The sequence below is a fragment of the Schistocerca nitens genome, chromosome 2 (genome assembly GCF_023898315.1).
Source record: "Schistocerca nitens isolate TAMUIC-IGC-003100 chromosome 2, iqSchNite1.1, whole genome shotgun sequence".
Lineage (NCBI taxonomy): Eukaryota > Metazoa > Arthropoda > Insecta > Orthoptera > Acrididae > Schistocerca > Schistocerca nitens.
The window spans coordinates 1,046,180,362-1,046,198,739 of record NC_064615.1 but is presented as its reverse complement, the minus strand read 5'-3'; the positions used below and the strand labels follow the sequence as shown (position 1 = coordinate 1,046,198,739).

The 18,378-nt window shown below is 39.1% G+C and overlaps 1 protein-coding gene across 5 annotated transcripts in view; it reads left to right on the top strand.

Annotated features, from left to right (window-relative positions):
- Window positions 1–18,378, top strand: part of LOC126237386 (protein transport protein Sec31A) — a 167,035-nt gene that overhangs the window by 54,421 nt on the left and 94,236 nt on the right. For all 5 annotated transcript variants that reach the window (XM_049947469.1, XM_049947472.1, XM_049947468.1 and 2 more), the window contains exons 10-11: window positions 6,600–6,914; window positions 10,992–11,078. In XM_049947469.1, coding sequence (XP_049803426.1) covers window positions 6,600–6,914; window positions 10,992–11,078 — 402 coding nt within the window. The remainder of the gene's footprint in view (window positions 1–6,599; window positions 6,915–10,991; window positions 11,079–18,378) is intronic.

Genomic DNA, 18,378 nt, shown 5'->3' with positions numbered 1-18,378 from the left:
TAATTTTTTTTTTTTTTCTGTCACTTCAAATTATGAGTGGTTTGAAATTTTGGAGGTACATTTTGTTTCTTTATTCTTGTTGATCATTCAGGACATGGTCAGGTTTACAGTGAGTGTGGTTGTAGTTTCTAATTATTCTAACAAATCAATTTGTACTCCTTTTTCTGCAAAATGTAATATTTCTAAGTATTCTTCAATGCTCATCTCTGTGTTTTCTGTGTTTGACCAAGTGAGCAGTGAAGATTGATTTATTTGGGTTGTTGAGCTTGAGAGCATCGACATGTTCTCAGTATTATACATTGAAACTCCTACCAGTTTGGCCAGTCTAAAATTTGACTGGTTTGATGCAGCTCTCCATGCTACTCTATCCTGTGCAAGCTTCTTCATCTCCCAGTACTTACTGCAACCTACATCCTTCTGAATCTGCTTAGTGTATTCATCTCTTGGTCTCCCTCTACGATTTTTACCCTCCACGCTGCCCTCCAATGCTAGATTTGTGATCCCTTGATGACTCAGAACATGTCCTATCAACCGGTCCCTTCTTCTTGTCAAGTTGTGCCACAAACTCCTCTTTTCCCCAATTCTATTCAATACCTCCTCATTAGTTATGTGATGTACCCATCTAAACTTCAGCATTCTTCTGTAGCACCACATTTTGAAAGCTTCCATTCTCTTCTTGTCCAAAAAATTTATAATCCATGTTTCACTTCCATACATTGCTACACTCCATACACAAATACTTTCAGAAACGACTTCCTGACCCTTAAATCTATACTTGATGTTAACAAATTTCTCTTCTTCAGAAACGATTTCCTTGCCATTGCCAGTCTACATTTTATATCCTCTCTACTTCGACCATCATCAGTTATTTTATTCCCCAAATAGCAAAACTCCTTTACTACTTTAAGTGTCTCATTTCCTAGTCTAATTCCCTCAGCATCACCCGACTTAATTCGACTACATTCCGTTACCCTTGTTTTGCTTTTGTTGGTGCTCATCTTATGTCCTCCTCTCAAGACACTGTCCATTCCGTTCAACTGCTCTTCCAAGTCCTTTGCTGTCTCTGACAGAATTACAATGTCATCAGCAAACCTCAAAAGTTTTTATTTCTTCTCTATAGATTTTAATTCGTACTCCGAATTTTTCTTTTGTTTCCTTTACTGCTTGCTCAATATACAGATTGAATAACATCGGGGAGAGGCTACAACCCTGTCTTACTCCCTTCCCAACCACTGCTTCCCTTTCATGCCCCTCGACTCTTATAACTGCCATCTGGTTTCTGTACAAATTGTAAATATCCTTTCGCTCCCTGTATTTTACCCCTGCCACTTTTAGAATTTGAAAGAGAGTGTTACAGTAACCATTGTCAAAAGCTTTCTCTAAGTCTACAAATGCTAGAAACGTAGGTTTGCCTTTCCTTAATCTATTTTCTAAGATAAGTCGTAGGGTCAGTATTGCCTCACGTGTTCCAACATTTCTACGGAATCCAAACTGATCTTCTCCGGGGTCGGCTTCTACCAGTTTTTCCATTCATCTGTAAAGAATTTGCGTAAGTATTTTGCAGCTGTGACTTATTAAACTGATATTTCGGTAATTTTCACATCTGTCAACAACTGCTTTCGTTGGGATTGGAATTATTATATTCTTCTTGAAGTCTGATGGTATTTCGCCTGTCTCATACATCTTGCTCACCAGATGGTAGAGTTTTGTCAGGACTGGCTCTCCCAAGGCTGTCAGTAGTTCTAATGGAATGTTGTGTACTCCCGGGGCCTTGCTTCGACTTAGGTCTTTCGATGCTCTGTCAAACTCTTAGCGCAGCGTCATATCTCCCATTTCATCTTCATCTACATCCTCTTCCATTTCCATAATATTGTCCTCAAGTACATTGCCCTTGTATAGACCCTCTATATACTCCTTCCACCTTTCTGCTTTCTCTTCTTTGCTTAGAACTGGGTTTCCATCTGAGCTCTTGATATTCATACAAGTGGCTCTCTTTTCTCCAAAGGTCTCTTTAATTTTCCTGTAGGCGGTATCTGTCTTACCCCTGGTGAGATAAGCCTCTACATCCTTACATTTGTCCTCTAGCCATCCCTGCCTAGCCAATTTGCACTTCCTGTCAATCTCATTTTTGAGACGTTTGTATTCCTTTTTGCCTGCTTCATTTACTGCATTTTTATATTTTCTCCTTTCATCAATTAAATTCAATATCTCTTCTGTTACCCAAGGATTTCTACTAGCCCTCGTCTTTTTACCTACTTGATCCCTTGCTGCCTTCACTATTTCATCCCTCAGAGCTATCCATCCTCCTTCTACTGTATTTCTTTCCCCCATTCCTGTCAGTTGTTCTCTTATGCTCTCCCTGGAACTCTGTACAGCCTCTGGTTTAATCTGTTTATCCAGGTCCCACCTCCTTAAATTCCCACCTTTGTGCAGTTTCTTCAGCTTTAATCTACAGTTCATAACCAATAGATTGTGGTCAGAGTCCATATGTGCCCCTGGAAATGTCTTACAATTTAAAACCTGGTTCCTAAATCTCTGTCTTACCATTATATAATCTATCTGATACCTTCTAGTATCTCGAGGCTTCTTCCATGTATACAACCTTCTTTTATGATTCTTATACAGTGCCTAACCACCATAATTCTCACCCTTATTCTCACTCTGTAGCTGAGATGTAGGGAAGGATGTGAGTTGTTGATATCAATAAATTGTGGCATAGTGTGTTTGCTGTTGTATTGGAAATCACTCTTAAGATTTCAGGCAAGGTATTAGATTAGCACTGTAATGTAGAATGTCAGTCCCCAGACCCGCCTAGGGGACAGTGTAGTAGGCAGTGGCTATTTTTTCTGGAATTATTGCCAAAGCAATTCAACATCTAACAGTCCATCAGTGCCAGGTGGGAATGGAGCAGGGCACCTGAGACTTTGGCTCAGCATGGCCCAAGCATACAACTCTTACTCCTTCATGCTGGAGGTGGATTCTGCATTGTCAGCACACAACATACAGTTATAGCAAGACTTTTTAGAACATGGTAAGGCACCTCATGACAGAATTTAAGAAAAATTCTAGTTACCTTCATTTAACCATATCAGTTGCCCAACTCTGGGAAGAAACCATCATAAAACTGAAGCAAGATCTTAGTGTTAACTTCAGTAGCTTTGTTGGGATGATACTGAAGCAAATAGTGAACTGCTACCATGTATAGATCCTGTAAGTGTTGGAGGATCAATGCAAAAAATGTGAATGAAGTAATAAAAGTAGGGAAGCTGAAATGTGCATATAAATCAATTTCGCATTTCTCTGAAAGTAGATGAATAAAATGCAGTGGAGTCCAAAAGGAATATGGAATAGTATGAGAGTCATTCAGTAAATTCTTATAAAAAGATAGAAAAACTGATTATTTTGGGATTTTTTTTTAAAAAATTTCAGCATAATCTCGTTTTAACTCTGTACAATTTTCCAAGCATTGTCCCAACTTCTTTAAGCCATCTGCAAAAGTAGGATCTTGTAAGGTCTGCAAAATAGGCATATGTGGGCAGTGACCTCTCGGTTCAATGTGACTGCCATCAAAACTGTACAGCTGTGCACTGGGACACAATGATGGAAGATGATGATTTTCTTTTTCAAATGAGGATGGTTTAACCCCAACCTTTGCAATAATGATGCACTAAACTCTCCAGTTATTATTTGTTCATTTTTCAAGTAATTGACATGGATGATTCTGTGTTCATCCCACTGAACTGTGGCCATCACCTTGCTTGATCAATTTCCCCATCTTTGCTTTCATCGGAGCCTGTTTGCCCCTAAAAACCACTGTTTTGATTCTACCTTAGTCTTTGGAGTATAGTAGTGTATCCATATTTTGTCCACAGTTACATACTGACATAGAAACTTGGCAGGATCGTGATGGAAAAGTTTCAAAAAACCCTCAGCATGGAAAGCACGGTTGTGTTTAATCTCCACTGAGAGCTAATATTGCACTCATCTTGCTGAGATTTTTCTCACACCAAATTTTTCTGTGCAGATTTGGAAACTCTGTACCTTGCCATAGGCCTGTGGCCTTAACTATTTTGTGCACTTTGATTTGTCGATCAGGCAAAACCATATTGTAGAGGTTGTCAACTATTTTGGGGGTGGTAACTTCCACTGTATGTCTTGAACAATGTTCATCTTTTGTGAATGTGCGGCCACATTTAAACTCATTCATGTAATTGTAAATAGTTACAAACACAGGAGCTGATGTGCCGTGAACTTCATCCAACTCAGTTTTGACCTCTTTCAATGTTAATTCTTGTAAATAGAAATGTTTAATTACTGCTTGAAACTCACTTTTTCCATGTTGAGAAATAAAAACTAGCTTGTTGCTTCAATTGATAGGAACAATGAAACTAAGTGATGGATACGGCTTCAACTTCATTTGCCCTGAAGCAACAGATGATGCTTATTACCACCAAATCATTTCGATATTGTGAGCGGCGTCTCTTGGATGTTCTAAGGTCTTATTGAACTACTCTTGTATTATATGAGCAGAAAGATGCAGTACAAAGATGACAATAATACTTTGAAAATCTATATGCAGGAAATAATGAAGATCTACAACTGGAGAACACTGAGGAAGTTGATCTGGAAGAAGAGGGAGATTATATCTTGCGCAAAGAGTGTGACCTTGCAGGCATGGACGGTTAAAATCTGGGAAAGCTACTGGGGTTGATTATATACCAGCAGAAATCTTAAAGGCTACTGGAAAACAGCTACATGGAGAACTGTTCCAACTCATACAAGTTATATAAAACCAGGAAGCTCCCAATATAATTAAAAAAAAGTTCTTACAGTGTCAATACCAAAGAAGGCATCTGCAAATAAATGTGCATGTAATACAGCCATGTTTGGTAACTCACACCTCCAAGATCTTGACTTCTATCATTCTAGGGAGGACTGAAGGCATGATAGATGCAGTATCATCATGGACAACCAGTTTGGCTTTAGAAGAGGTGTAGACACATGAGAACCAATACCTGCCTTATGATTAATTCTTTAGCGAAGACTAAAGAAGGCTAAAGATACAGGGCTGTTCATTTTCTCCTGTCTCGTTCAATGGATTCATTCAGAGGGTAACAGCTGAAGTTACCAGCTGCATAGACAAATATCTTGGAAAAGACATAATAAAGATGTTTGTTTCGGGTGTGCTTCTGTAAGGAAGAAAGGAGGAGATGGAGGAGGAGGAGAATAAAAGTGTACCCTTCATCTCTTTTAGAGAGATCATGAGGTTTCGTCTGCTCTTGGTAACTGAACCTAGCAAGAAGCACTTAAACAGACTTTGTTGTTCAAATATCTCGTGATAAATGCCTTTCTTTTAATCTGAAGTTTGCCTGAGATGCTATTAGTCATTTTAACCTTGGATGGCTTATTGAATGGTTCTTCTGAACACATCCTCCTCCTCATTGTAGAGGCTTTGCTTGTTCAGTTGTGAGTTTACAAGCTAATTTGCAGATTTATTGTGAGTTTTAAGTTGGGAGCAGTGACAAGCTGCAGTTATTGATTTCAGAATCTGATTCTGAATTTATCCCTCCTGAACACTGAGATGAGATGAAATGAAATGGCCTTCATCAGACTCTCCATAGGTAATTGCCATCTGATTTTTCTCGAGTAGAGGACCCACCATTTAGTGGTGTTTCTCGCACACACATTTCATAAGGCCAGATTTTAAATGATTCTTTTTTTTCTTTTGTGGTGAGGGCAATTGCAAAACCTACCTCTTCAGTAAAATTTGTTATGTGGTTAATATCTGAGCAAATGTAGAGAAGTACCACACCTGATGAGTATTGAAACATTTTGCTGTGACTTGTCCTATGTTATATTACACTGCACTATGTAGTGAATGACATAAAATAGAGTAGCAGGTTACGTATGTTGCTCAGTGTGAAAATGTCATCTGTCTGAGATGTGGTTTTCTTCACTAGTACTGTATCAAGGAGAATATTTATCTTGCTGATAACACACACAGTCATGAGCAACTACACAGCAATTTCTGTCTGCAGAAAACATATCTATATGTGGTTTCATTTTTGACACCATGAAAATAAGTGATTGATTTGTTAGCTGAAGTCGGCTGCCATGCCCGAGCGGTTTAGGTGCGTCAGTCTGGAACCGTGCGACTGCTGCTGTCGCAGGTTCGAATCCTGCCTCATGCATGAATATGTGTGATATCCTTTGGTTAGTTAGGTTTAAGTATTTCTAAGTTCTAGGGGACTGATGACCTCAGCTGTTAAGTCCCATAGTGCTCAGAGCCATTTGAAACTTTTTATTTTTTTTTTTTTTTTTTTGCAGCTGAAGAATGTGATTATTTTCTTCATAATTTGTTGTAGTACAAATGAAAGAACTATAATGTGCCCTATACTAAGTGTTATTTGCTGTGTACTCCCTAGGAATTAAGCTATCAGACAGTGTTGACCATACTTACCAAATTTGTGAATGACAAATCAAGAATTACTTTAAGATAACTGAAAATCGACATTTGATACTTTACTTAAGTTGTACATAGATAACCATGTATGAGTAAAATAGAAAAAAAAATTGTTTTTGGTGCACTTCTGTTTCAGTTTGGAGGTAAATTGGTCACATTTGCAAATGAAGCTCTTCCAGCCCAGCAGCAACAGCAGCAGCCAGTGCAACAGCCACGTGTTGTGTACCTGTGCCGGGTGGTGACAGAGCCAGAGATTGTAGCTCGTTCCAACCAGTTGGAGGCTGCTCTGCAGTATGGGCAATTTGTGGACTACTGTAGGACCAAAGTGGCCAGCAGCAGCACGGCACATGAGAGGGCTGTGTGGAGCTTCCTTCGGGCTAGTTTTGAGAGCAACCCAAGGGCCGAGTTTCTCGACTTACTCGGTTTCAGGCCGGATGAACTTAATGTTAAGGTTTCTGTTATATTTTGACTCCATTGACATTCCATCAAGGAAAGCATTTTCTAACATATATATTTTCCATTGCTTTTGAATTAACATTAGAAAACATGGAAGCATGTGCCCCTGCATGCTCTGATGCTGTGTGAAATTAGAGGCATTAAGGAAACATCGACATTTCACCAAATGTATTTGTAGTTAAATGATTTGTAAATGTTTTTAATACCAATTTTATCCTTATTTTGGAAGTTACTTTCGTGCATAATTTTTTAAAAATTTGTTTCTATTTTGAATATGCTAATGCTGTACTAATTGTTGATTTTGTTAGTTCACTCCTTGTTATTTTATATTTGAAAATCAAAAATAGTTTGCAGCGACAACAGTATGATCAGTACTTGTAAATTAAATGTGACACAGTGGGGTAGAGACAGTGTCAGTAAGGAACTGTCCTTATTGACATGAAATGTTGTAAATCATGACTGTACAATAGGAAGAGGTTATCAGTGTAAAGTAGTTTGGCAGAAGTGGTCAAAATACAGAAGTTAGTCTGAAACTACAGTTTTTCCATTCAAATGTTTTATCCTACATATTGGGCTACATTTGTAAAGCATGATACAAAATAAGTCAAAGGAAAAAAGGCACCTGTGCAGATTGTCATTGCTGCATTTTTAGATGGTTCTTCAGGACCCCGTGTTTAACTAACGAGTGGTATTCATTTCTTTATTCTACTTGGGTACGTTAATTGAAAGAAGGTGATATGGCACACGGGTTAGCTGTGTAGTTTGTCATCAGATAGTCTATTTCGAATCCTCATCTGGCTGTCCTGAATTAGGTTTGCTAGAACATTCAAAATCGAGAACGACTTTCTTAGGAGACCACAGATAGCTTCTCTATCGTTCTATCTCACTAGCCTTCATCAAATTATTTAAAAACTGTGATTTAAGGCATCCATTTCAGTTCCTCATCAATATTCACAGCCAAAGATTTTGAACATTCCATTTTATTTACTATGTTTGCCAACCTTATTCTGCTGTTTCTGATTAACAAGGAGGAGCCGGCCCTTGCAACCCATCAGTTTTGAGCATTTGTGAGATACTAGTTTAGGAGCCCTCAAAAGTAGCCCCTGTGAAAATGTTTAGGTTACAATGCCTGTGCCATTACATGCAATCAATTTTGGATCAGATGGAATTGTTAGAACACACAGCAATTAGGAAATTTTATTTATACCTATCAGATCTGCAATCTAATAGTTTCTAAGAAATCAAAGAATTGGTCATTTTAATGTCACAAATGTACATCATTAGAAAAGCCCACACTAGCTGTTGTGGTTGGCAAGTGGTATGAGGCCTTATTTAAATGTATAGGTAACACTCAGAGCACACAACTATGATCACACTTTTTACAATATTTTTTTATTCTTAGGCAAGAGGATGTAAACTGTTGTGAAAGTTATAGATCAGTGTAGGCATCTGTGAACTTTTATGAGACATGTTTGATCATCTGTACATATTGTATTTTTTGTATTCTATGTTTTTTCTCACAACATATATTACTCTTTTTTGAAGATGAAAAAATGACCAGAAATGTTACACAATTAAAATCTTTTTATTGTATTTTTTCAGTTTAGCTATGTAAATTGTATAACTTGAGGCTTCCGAAATGCAATGAAAAAGACGGTCTCTGTACAGGGTGATTCAAAAAGAATACCACAACTTTAAAAATGTGTATTTAATGAAAGAAACATAATATAACCTTCTGTTATACATCATTACAAAGAGTATTTAAAAAGGTTTTTTTTTTCACTCAAAAACAAGTTCAGAGATGTTCAATATGGCCCCCTCCAGACACACGAGCAATATCAACCCGATACTCCAACTCGTTCCACACTCTCTGTAGCATATCAGGCGTAACAGTTTGGATAGCTGCTGTTATTTCTCGTTTCAAATCATAAATGGTGGCTGGGAGAGGTGGCCGAAACACCATATCCTTAACATACCCCCATAAGAAAAAATCGCAGGGGGTAAGATCAGGGCTTCTTGGAGGCCAGTGATGAAGTGCTCTCTCACGGGCTGCCTGGCGGCCGATCCATCGCCTCGGGTAGTTGACGTTCAGGTAGTTACGGACAGATAAGTGCCAATGTGGTGGCGCTCCATCCTGCTGAAATATGAATTGTTGTGCTTCTTGTTCGAGCTGAGGGAACAGCCAATTCTCTAACATCTCCAGATACTGTAGTCCAGTTACAGTAGCACCTTCGAAGAAAAAGGGACCAAAAACTTTATTGGCTGAAATACCAACGTTTAATACACCACCTATCAGGAGGTTTAACACCATACTTCGTTCGAAATGCACGCTGAACAACTGTCGTCGATTCACTTCTGCCGTACTCAATAACACAAAAAGCTTTCTGTTGAGCGGTCGCCATCTTAGCATCAACTGACGCTGATGCCTAGTCAACAGCGCCTCAAGCGAACAAATGTACAACTAAATGAAACTTTATAGCTCCCTTAATTCGCCGACAGATAGTGCTTAGCTCTGCCTTTTGTCGTTGCAGAGTTTTAAATTCCTAAAGTTGTGGTATTCTTGTTGAATCACCCTGTATATCCTCATAGGGAGTACTCCTAGTTTATGTACATTACACAGCTGCCATAGATATTTCTTTTTCTCTCTTTCTGACAACAAGATATGTTTCATATAGTGTTATAGCACATGTGGTATGTGTCAAAATCAACCACGAAGAGAAAGGTGTTCATGAAGGTAAACCATAATTGGCATAAAATATGTGCATGCAGGAAAATTGCTTTCAGTTAGAACGCTTGGTGTTAAGAATTTCTCAGACTTCTGTGCTTTTATGATGAAATTTAACAAAATCGAGTTAAGAGATATATGAGCACTTGTTCATCTTCACTACTGTGGAGCACATCTCTTCTAACTGAACAAATGCTCATAGCTCTTAAGGTGTGAAAAGTAAATAAATAAATAAATAAATTCTCTTGCCAAAGAGCTAAAAATATTGACAAAACTGTGTCCGAACCTGTATTGTGTGTGATCTGAACATGGCCCTTGTAGCACATGCCCATCTTCTCAGAATGGGATATCCTTATCATGTTTGTTTGCAACAGTTCAGAATATTTTACAGAATGCAATTAATCACACACACACACACACACACACACACGATTTGTCCGAATGTGAGCTGTCTATTTTCATTCTGTTTTGTGTGCCTGTCAATGTCTTTATGCGTCTGTTATTCAGCGAGCTGCTATCCTCACTCCCAAATGATGTCCGTTCTATCAGAACTTGCCATACCATATTTGTATTTTACAGAATGTTACTTCAGAAATTGTCAAATCAATATTTACTAAAACAGATGGGAAATTCATACCATAACTTTGACAGAAAAAATTGGTTTCTTATGGTAATTGAAATTCCCGGTGGACTGTGAATAATTCAAAGAATAAAGATAACAGCTCACTAAATAGCATATGTGTTGAGTTGGCAAAAGGCTGATAGCTTTTTGCCATATGTATACCATATAGCTTGAAAAAAAATTGTCCAAAAGCTAGCAAAGTTCTTGGTCTTGTTGATGTGCTTTCAGATGACTCAGTGCCTTTGCTATTTGGCAAGTTATCATTATTCTTAAATTATTTAAATTGTTTGCTTATATTTACTCACTGAATGTAGGAGTGTAGACCCATTTATCTGCTTTTGAATGACGTTCTTGTAATCCATTTTCCTGCATCTTCAGAAATTGCACAAGTGTAATGATTTTGACATAATTACACTATTTTAATCACATTAGGTTGCATTTGTGCCTTGTAATGATACCTAACTGTATTTATGGTTCTTCAAGCTTCTAGTCTTCTTTGAACGTGGCATGAAATACCTTTCTTCTGTAAATAATGAGACAAATGCTTATTCCACCTATTCTATTTAACAACTAAGAAGTTATTTTTAGAATTCTGAAATAAACACAGTTTATTTTAATAGGCCACCATGACTGTTTTTAGTTGTATTATAAGTCCATACAAACAATGTGCATGTACGTTTGCAACTGCTTAGACAAAGGTGCTGAAAATAATTATTTTGTTGCAGCTTAGCAAATTTGGAAAACCTGCTAATGCAAGATCCAGCCCAATGCTTGATGGCTTGAATGACAGGATGGCAGCTCTTGGACGAGAAGTAAGTATAACGCAACTTTGTTTGTTAGATGAAAACTGGATTTCATTAAGGTCTTCTTCATACTTATTCTTCAGTAGCATGTAAATAGTGTGCTGGACCAGGACTCGAACTCGGAACCTATACCTTTTGCGGGCGAGTACACTACTGACTGAGCTACCCAAGAATGGCTCACAACCTGTCCTCATGGCTTTACTTCCACCAGCACCTCATCTCCTGCAAGTTTCGCAGAAGGGCTTGTACGAAGTTTGGAAGGTGGAACTAGCACTCTGAGAAGAAAGGATATTGCAGAGACATGGCTTCGCCACAGCCTGGGGAATGTTTCCTGAATGAAATTTTCGCTCTGCAGTGGAGTGTGCACTGACGTGAAACTTCTTGGTGGATTAACACTGTGTGCTGGACTGAAACTTGAACTCGGGATCTTTGCCTTTCATGGGCAAGTGCTTTACCAACTGAGCTTTCCAAGCACGATTCGTACCTCGTCCTCACAGCTTTACTTCTGCCAGTACCTCATCTCCTACCTTTGCAACTTTCACTTGCACACAAAAGGCATTGGTCCCAAGTTCGAGTCTTGGTCCGGCACACAGTTTTAATCTGACAGGAAGTTTAATATCAGTGCACACTCTGCTGCAGAGTTGAAAATTTCATTCCAGTAGCATGTAAATATTTTACTCTTTTTCAGTGTTAAGTGTAGTAAGTTGTATAATGAACAGTGAAATGATACCAAGTAGAGGAGTCACTTAACAGACAGTCACATTTAAAGTACCGTACATTGAAAAGTAAACTAAGCTTAGACTAGACATCAGCATCGTACTTGCACGATATTTCAGTAGCGTAACTCGTTACCATCATCAGGTGCAACCTGAGACTACTACTCGAGTGGATCTTGTGGAGCATTGCCATTCCATTTTCCATCCACTGCAGTCCTGGGTGTTCCCTTTGTGGTCCGCGCCTGCCAGACACTCTCCTGGGTGTTCCATCTTCGTTCTGGTGCATTTGGAATCCTGTCTGTGGTACCAGGCATTCCCCCTGTCGTCCTCTCCCACTCACTGTGATCTGCTGGAGCGTTGCCATTCCATTTTCGGTCCACTGCAGTTTGAGATGTTCCCTCTGCTGTCCGCGCCTGTCAGTCCTGACCCTGGGTGTTCCATCTTCGGTCTGCTGCACCTGTAACTCTGTATGGGGATCGTTCTCCATGTTCACACCTTCAGTTCTTCTATTTGTGGAGTGCTGTAGCTGTCCTCGTTGCTTCTTCAGCAATTCCAGAGCAGGATCCCAGGCTCTATGTAGCTGGTACCCTGTGTCATGGTTCATTAGATTATCGGTCACTTTTATCTATATTGACTCCCTTATAACACTGTCCCAAAATCTGGGCGTCTGTGCTAGATACTTGGTTTCTTCATAATTCATGGCATGACGTGGTTCTAGGCAGTTTTCAGCAATGACTAATTTTGTTGCCTGTCTTAATTGGGTGTGCCTCTGATGTTCCTTGCACTTGATATCTACTGTTCTTGTTGTCTGGCCAGTGTAGGACATGCCACATTGGCAAAGTATATTATAAATCCCTTGTTTCCGTAAACCCATGCCGTCCTTGACATTCCCCACCACAAAGAGAACACCCAGGACTGCAGCGGATGGAAAAGGGAACGGCAATGCTCCAGAAGACCACAGCGAGCGTGCGCGGACCGCAGAGGGAGTGCCTGGTGAAGGGGGAAGGCCACAGGCATAAATACTGGACCAGGTCCACTCGAGTGATAGTCTCAGGTCGCACCTGATGAAGGTAATGAGTTACGCTACCGAAATATCATGCAAGTATGATGCTGATATCCGGTAGAACACCCGACAACCCAAGATGTCCTTAGATTGCTGGGAAAGCCTGAAGAATTACAAGCTTAGACTAGCTTAGTTGACTTTTAAATGTGCCTGTCTGCTGCACAAAGCCTCCTCTATGTAGTGATAGCACTCAATTTCATTTTTTTTATTCCATCTGGGGTTTTCCGTTCTAAGGTGTAATGAGATAAAAGATAATTAATAATAAACTGCAATTACGTTAAAGTGGTTCATAATCTGTGCTGACTGGTGTGACCTGTTTACTCTGGCGAGTTCACTTTCTCATTAGACTTGTAATTGACTAAATCTTTATTTCTTTCATTTTTACTTTCTATCGCATCTTGCATATTAATGTACTTTGTCCAAATTTGTGTTTCTAATGATTATCATATGTCTGTGAGAATTTACTTTCAGTTCAGCATATTTACAGGTGTTCTTTAGAGAAAACAATATTTGGAAATGAAACTACATTGAGAGAAGATGATAAACGTGTTTCCTATGTTCAAAACAACCACTAAATATATTTAATGAAATCTCTTGGCTGTAAGTTGTGTTTGAATGGTCTTTGTAATAAGGGTTGTTTGTATGAGAGTAAAAGTAATATTAACAATATTTGTGATAGAAGAGGAGTGTCTACTTCATCTACTGGCAAAATGTGTGAAACTGGAACAGGGCACCACAAAAAAAAAAAAAAAAAAAAAAAAAAAAAAAAAAAAAAAAAAAGTTGGAGATAGGTATAGTCAGGCAACGGTCAGTTGACTCAGTTAAGTAAGGAGCTTCTAGGTGTCGTAAGAGAGGTAGGCTATGATCTGTTTCAGATCGCCGCACAATTGGAAAATCATGCGGGAAAATTTAGTGATGAAAATAATACCGGGAGGCACCATATCAGCAATGTACAAAATGATAAACTGGACAATAACAACCAACTCCAAGCTTTACTCTATACAGTTAAAACTGCTAACTGCATGTGTAAATTGCAATTTGGAGTACACAATCAAACAATGTTTTGAGTGCCCGAAATTTGTTGCAGTGTGACACACAGCAGTGGACAGGATTCGAATAATCAATAGAACGGACATACACAATATAAAAGTTTCTAATGCTATAACACCCAAATGGGAACTGTTTCCCAAAGCAAAGTTACACATGATGACATGGAGCATGACATAGGCAATTTTGGACTTAAAATTAATGGGTAGCTTATACTATCTGGCATACTTATGGGGTGAACATGAGAAAGTAACTTGTCATCCTAAATACAGCCTTATGTATGCAAATTTTCTCAAGATTCTGGTATATAAAGCTTGTGATAATATTTTGACATAAAATCTCATATAAAAAAAGAAATGTAATGTGAGTTATACAAAAGTGCCATCAATATAAGAAATAACTCAGTGGACACTTCTTGCAGATTTCCATACAAAAGATTGAAATGTGAACCTTTTGTAACGTATATAATTATTCTTAAAATGAATTTGTTTTCTGTTGTTATGAGAAACTTAAATGTGGGGGGGGGGGGAGGGGGGGGGGAGGGGAGAGAGAGAGAGAGAGAGAGAGAGAGAGAGAGAGAGAGAGAGAGAGAGAAAACAGTCAATACTTCATTGTCTAATTTCATGGTGAGTCAAAACTTCATAATTTTCTGGAACCACTGAACTCATTGTCTGTTGTGAGCAAAACGATATTTGTCCATAACCCATACTACGTTTGTTGATGTTGATCTGATGGACATATGTACACTTTTTCATCACATAAGTCCACTAAATAAACAGCACTAGCTGTACTTTTGAGAAATGCTGCCTCCACAGTGTTAATTTTTTCCCCCCATGTAACCTTAGACTTAACATTAAATGTGTACTCTGATTCAGATGCTTTCAATAAGTTCACTTTCACTTTCCTTATACCCTTTCTGCACTGAAACTTCCTAGATGACTTGAGTGAGTCTTATTGTGAAATAACAGATACATTACATGAAATCATTCTATCATCTAGAGAAATAGTATTCTGCCATCTACTCAATCTTTGTAATCCCTTTGGCATTGCTTTGAACTCTCCTTCATGTAGATAGTCCCACATTAAAACCCACATTAATCATTTTCCCAGATCCATGTGCTTCAGTCCCTCCATTTGCAAAACTACGCAGTTAATTCTTTATTGAGGCGGGCTATAACTCACTTAATCCAGGTGCTAACAGCATCATTACAGGATGAAAATAATCCCAGTCCATTCACTGTATCTCCATGTTTCAGTGTGAGTTATCCACAGTTTTGTAAAAAGATGGCCCCCTCTATTTCCACAAAACAAAGCTTACTTCAACCTTTTTGTAGACACTAATCACATCCAACTCGGGGAAACAAACTTGTGCTCTCTGTTGCTGTAAAATGAGAGTTCACAAGTGAATTATGCACTGAAGAGCCAAAGAAACTGGTATACCTGTGCCTAATATCGTATAGGGCCCCTGCGAGTTTACAGGCATTGTGGCATGGGCTCGACTAATGTCTGAAGCAGTGCTGGGGGTAACTGACACCATGAATCCTGCAGGGCTGTCCACAAATCTGTAAGAATATGAGGGGATGGAAATCTCTTCTAAAAAGCGGGCTGCAAGGCATACCAGATATGCTCAATAATGTTCATGTCTGGGGAGTCTGGTGGTCATCGGAAGTGTTTACTCAGAAGAGTGTTCCTAGAGCCACTCTGTAGAAACTCTGGACGTGTGGGTTGTTGCATTGTTCTGCTGGAATTGCTGAAGTCCGTCAGAATGCACAATGGACATGGATGGGTGCAGGTGATCAGACAGGATGCTTCCATACGTGTCACCTGTCAGAGTTGTATTTGGACGTATTGAGAGTCCCATATCACTCCAACTGCACATGCCCCACACCATTACAGAACATTCACCAGCTTGAACACTCCCCTGCTGACATGCAGGTTCTATGGGTTCATGAGTTTGTCTCCATGCTCATACACATCCCTCCACTTGATACAATTTGAAACGAGATTGTTCTGACCAGGCAAAATGTTTCCAGTCATAAACAGTCCAATGTCAGTGTTGCCTGGCCCAAGCGAGACATACAGCTTTGTTTCATGCAGTCATCAAGGGTACATGAGTAGGCCTTTGGCTCCGAAAGCCCATATTGATGAGGTTTCGTTGAGTGGTTCGCACGCTGACACTTGTTGATGGCCCATCACTGAAATCTGCAGCAATTTGCAGAAGGGTCACATTTCCGTCATGTTGAACAATTCTCTTCAATTGTCGTTGGTCCGTTCTTGCAGGATATTTTTCTGGGCACAGTAATGTCGTAGATTTGATGTTTTATCGGATTTCTGATATTCACAGTACACTCGTGAAATGGTCATACGGGAAAATCCCCACTTCATCGTGACCTCAGAGATGCTGTATCCCATCCCTCATGCGCTGAGTATAACACCAGGTTCAAACTTACTCAAATCTTGATAATCTGCTGTTGTAGTGGCAGTTCCTGACCTAACAACTGCGCGAGACACATGTTATCTTATATAGGCATTGCCAACTGCTGTGCTGTATTCTGTGTGTTTACATATGTCTGTATTTGAATATGCATGCCTACATCAGTTTCTTTGGTGCTTCAGTGTAAATACAAAGCGTATTAGTTATGACCAATGATCACTTATCAAGTTTTTGAATGGCTCACAGAATGTTTATAGTAACATCGGTAAGGTTTCAGGGTCTTGTAAGAGCCAGTTTGTGGCTGTGCAGTGGAGTACCAGGCTGCAGCAATTTAATATTGGCATCTTTGCTTGGACCATTTAAGATGATACACTGCGTTAATAGCATTCCTAGAGTAGATTTATGTACTTGGGGCCTCAGCAGTTTGTTTGATGTTTTCAAATAGTAATTAAATAGATCCATTCGCTGTGATTACTGTAGCAGTTTGAATGCATTTTTAGAATGGTACTCTACCTGATGCTGAGGGATTGGAGGAAACTCGAGCAAATGGTTTGGTAAGAAAAAGTTTGTGTCAATTTTCAACAGTTTTTGAGTCATATTTATCACTTCTTTCATTGTAACTGGTTATCTTGCACTCAACCTTTTTAAATATTGTAAATAATGCTGCAAGGCTATTTTTTGTAGTTTAAATCTGGTACCAGTTTTTGTAGCTTTAAAGATTTGGTAGTGTTGTGTGTATTTGCTGCTGTTGGCTGCATGAAACCATGTAGTCTCTCTTTCTGTGTAGAAGCAATCGATCATGTCAAACATATACTCACAAACCTAACAGATGAGAGACAATTATTGTACATACATACTTCATATAGAGATATTCTCACAGCTATAGGAGCCTTTAGAAAAGAAAGGGGATTATGCCATGTGACTTAGTGACTGCACAAATCTTAAATTTAAGATCAGTAGCCGTATTATCGTTATAGAATCAGTATTTGAGCAGTAGATAGTTCTTTCATACCTCGTGATACGAAGTCAAAAAGTTATTGGATGTATTATTGGAATGTGTACCATGACCCCTTGGTTTAGGTGCACATTAATTGGTACTGATTACTGAAAAGACATGGATATTCTAACTATTTAGTGTTATCATCATACATAATGAATCTATCATACATCTCATGAGAAAGTGTCCAGAGTAAGTTCAATATCTGCTGGGATCTATAAGGAGAGTTCAAAAAGAAACAAGCCAGAGGCATAATTACACAAACCAGTACATTTACATCTACATCTACGTGATTACTCTGCAATTCACATTTAAGTGCTTGGCAGAGGGTTCATCGAACCACAATCATACTATCTCCCTACCATTCCACTCTCGAACAGCGCGCGGGAAAAACGAACACCTAAACCTTTCTGTTCGACCTCTGATTTCTCTTATTTTATTTTGATGATCATTCCTACCTATGTAGGTTGGGCTCAACAAAATATTTTCGCATTCGGAAGAGAAAGTTGGTGACTGAAATTTCGTAAATAGATCTCACCGCGATGAAAAATGTCTTCGCTTTAATGACTTCCATCCCAACTCGCGTATCATATCTGCCACACTCTCTCCCCTATTACGTGATAATACAAAACGAGCTGCCCTTTTTTGCACCCTTTCGATGTCCTCTGTCAATCCCACCTGGTAAGGATCCCACACCGCGCAGCAATATTCTAACAGAGGACGAACGAGTGTAGTCTAAGCTGTCTCTTTAGTGGACTTGTTGCATCTTCTAAGTGTCCTGCCAATGAAACGCATCCTTTGGCTCGCCTTCCCCACAATATTGTCTATGTGGTCTTTCCAACTGAAGTTGTTCGTTATTTTTACACCCAGGTACTGCTGGGATCTATAAGGAGAGTTCAAAAAGAAACGAGCCAGAGGCATAGTTACACAAACCAGTACCTGTACCAGTACCAGTACCTATATGTTAGAAGTATTGACCCTGGCTGTTGAGAGACTTGTCCCACTGTGACACAAGGCGGTGAATGGCTGTCTCATTAAATTCCCGGGGCTGC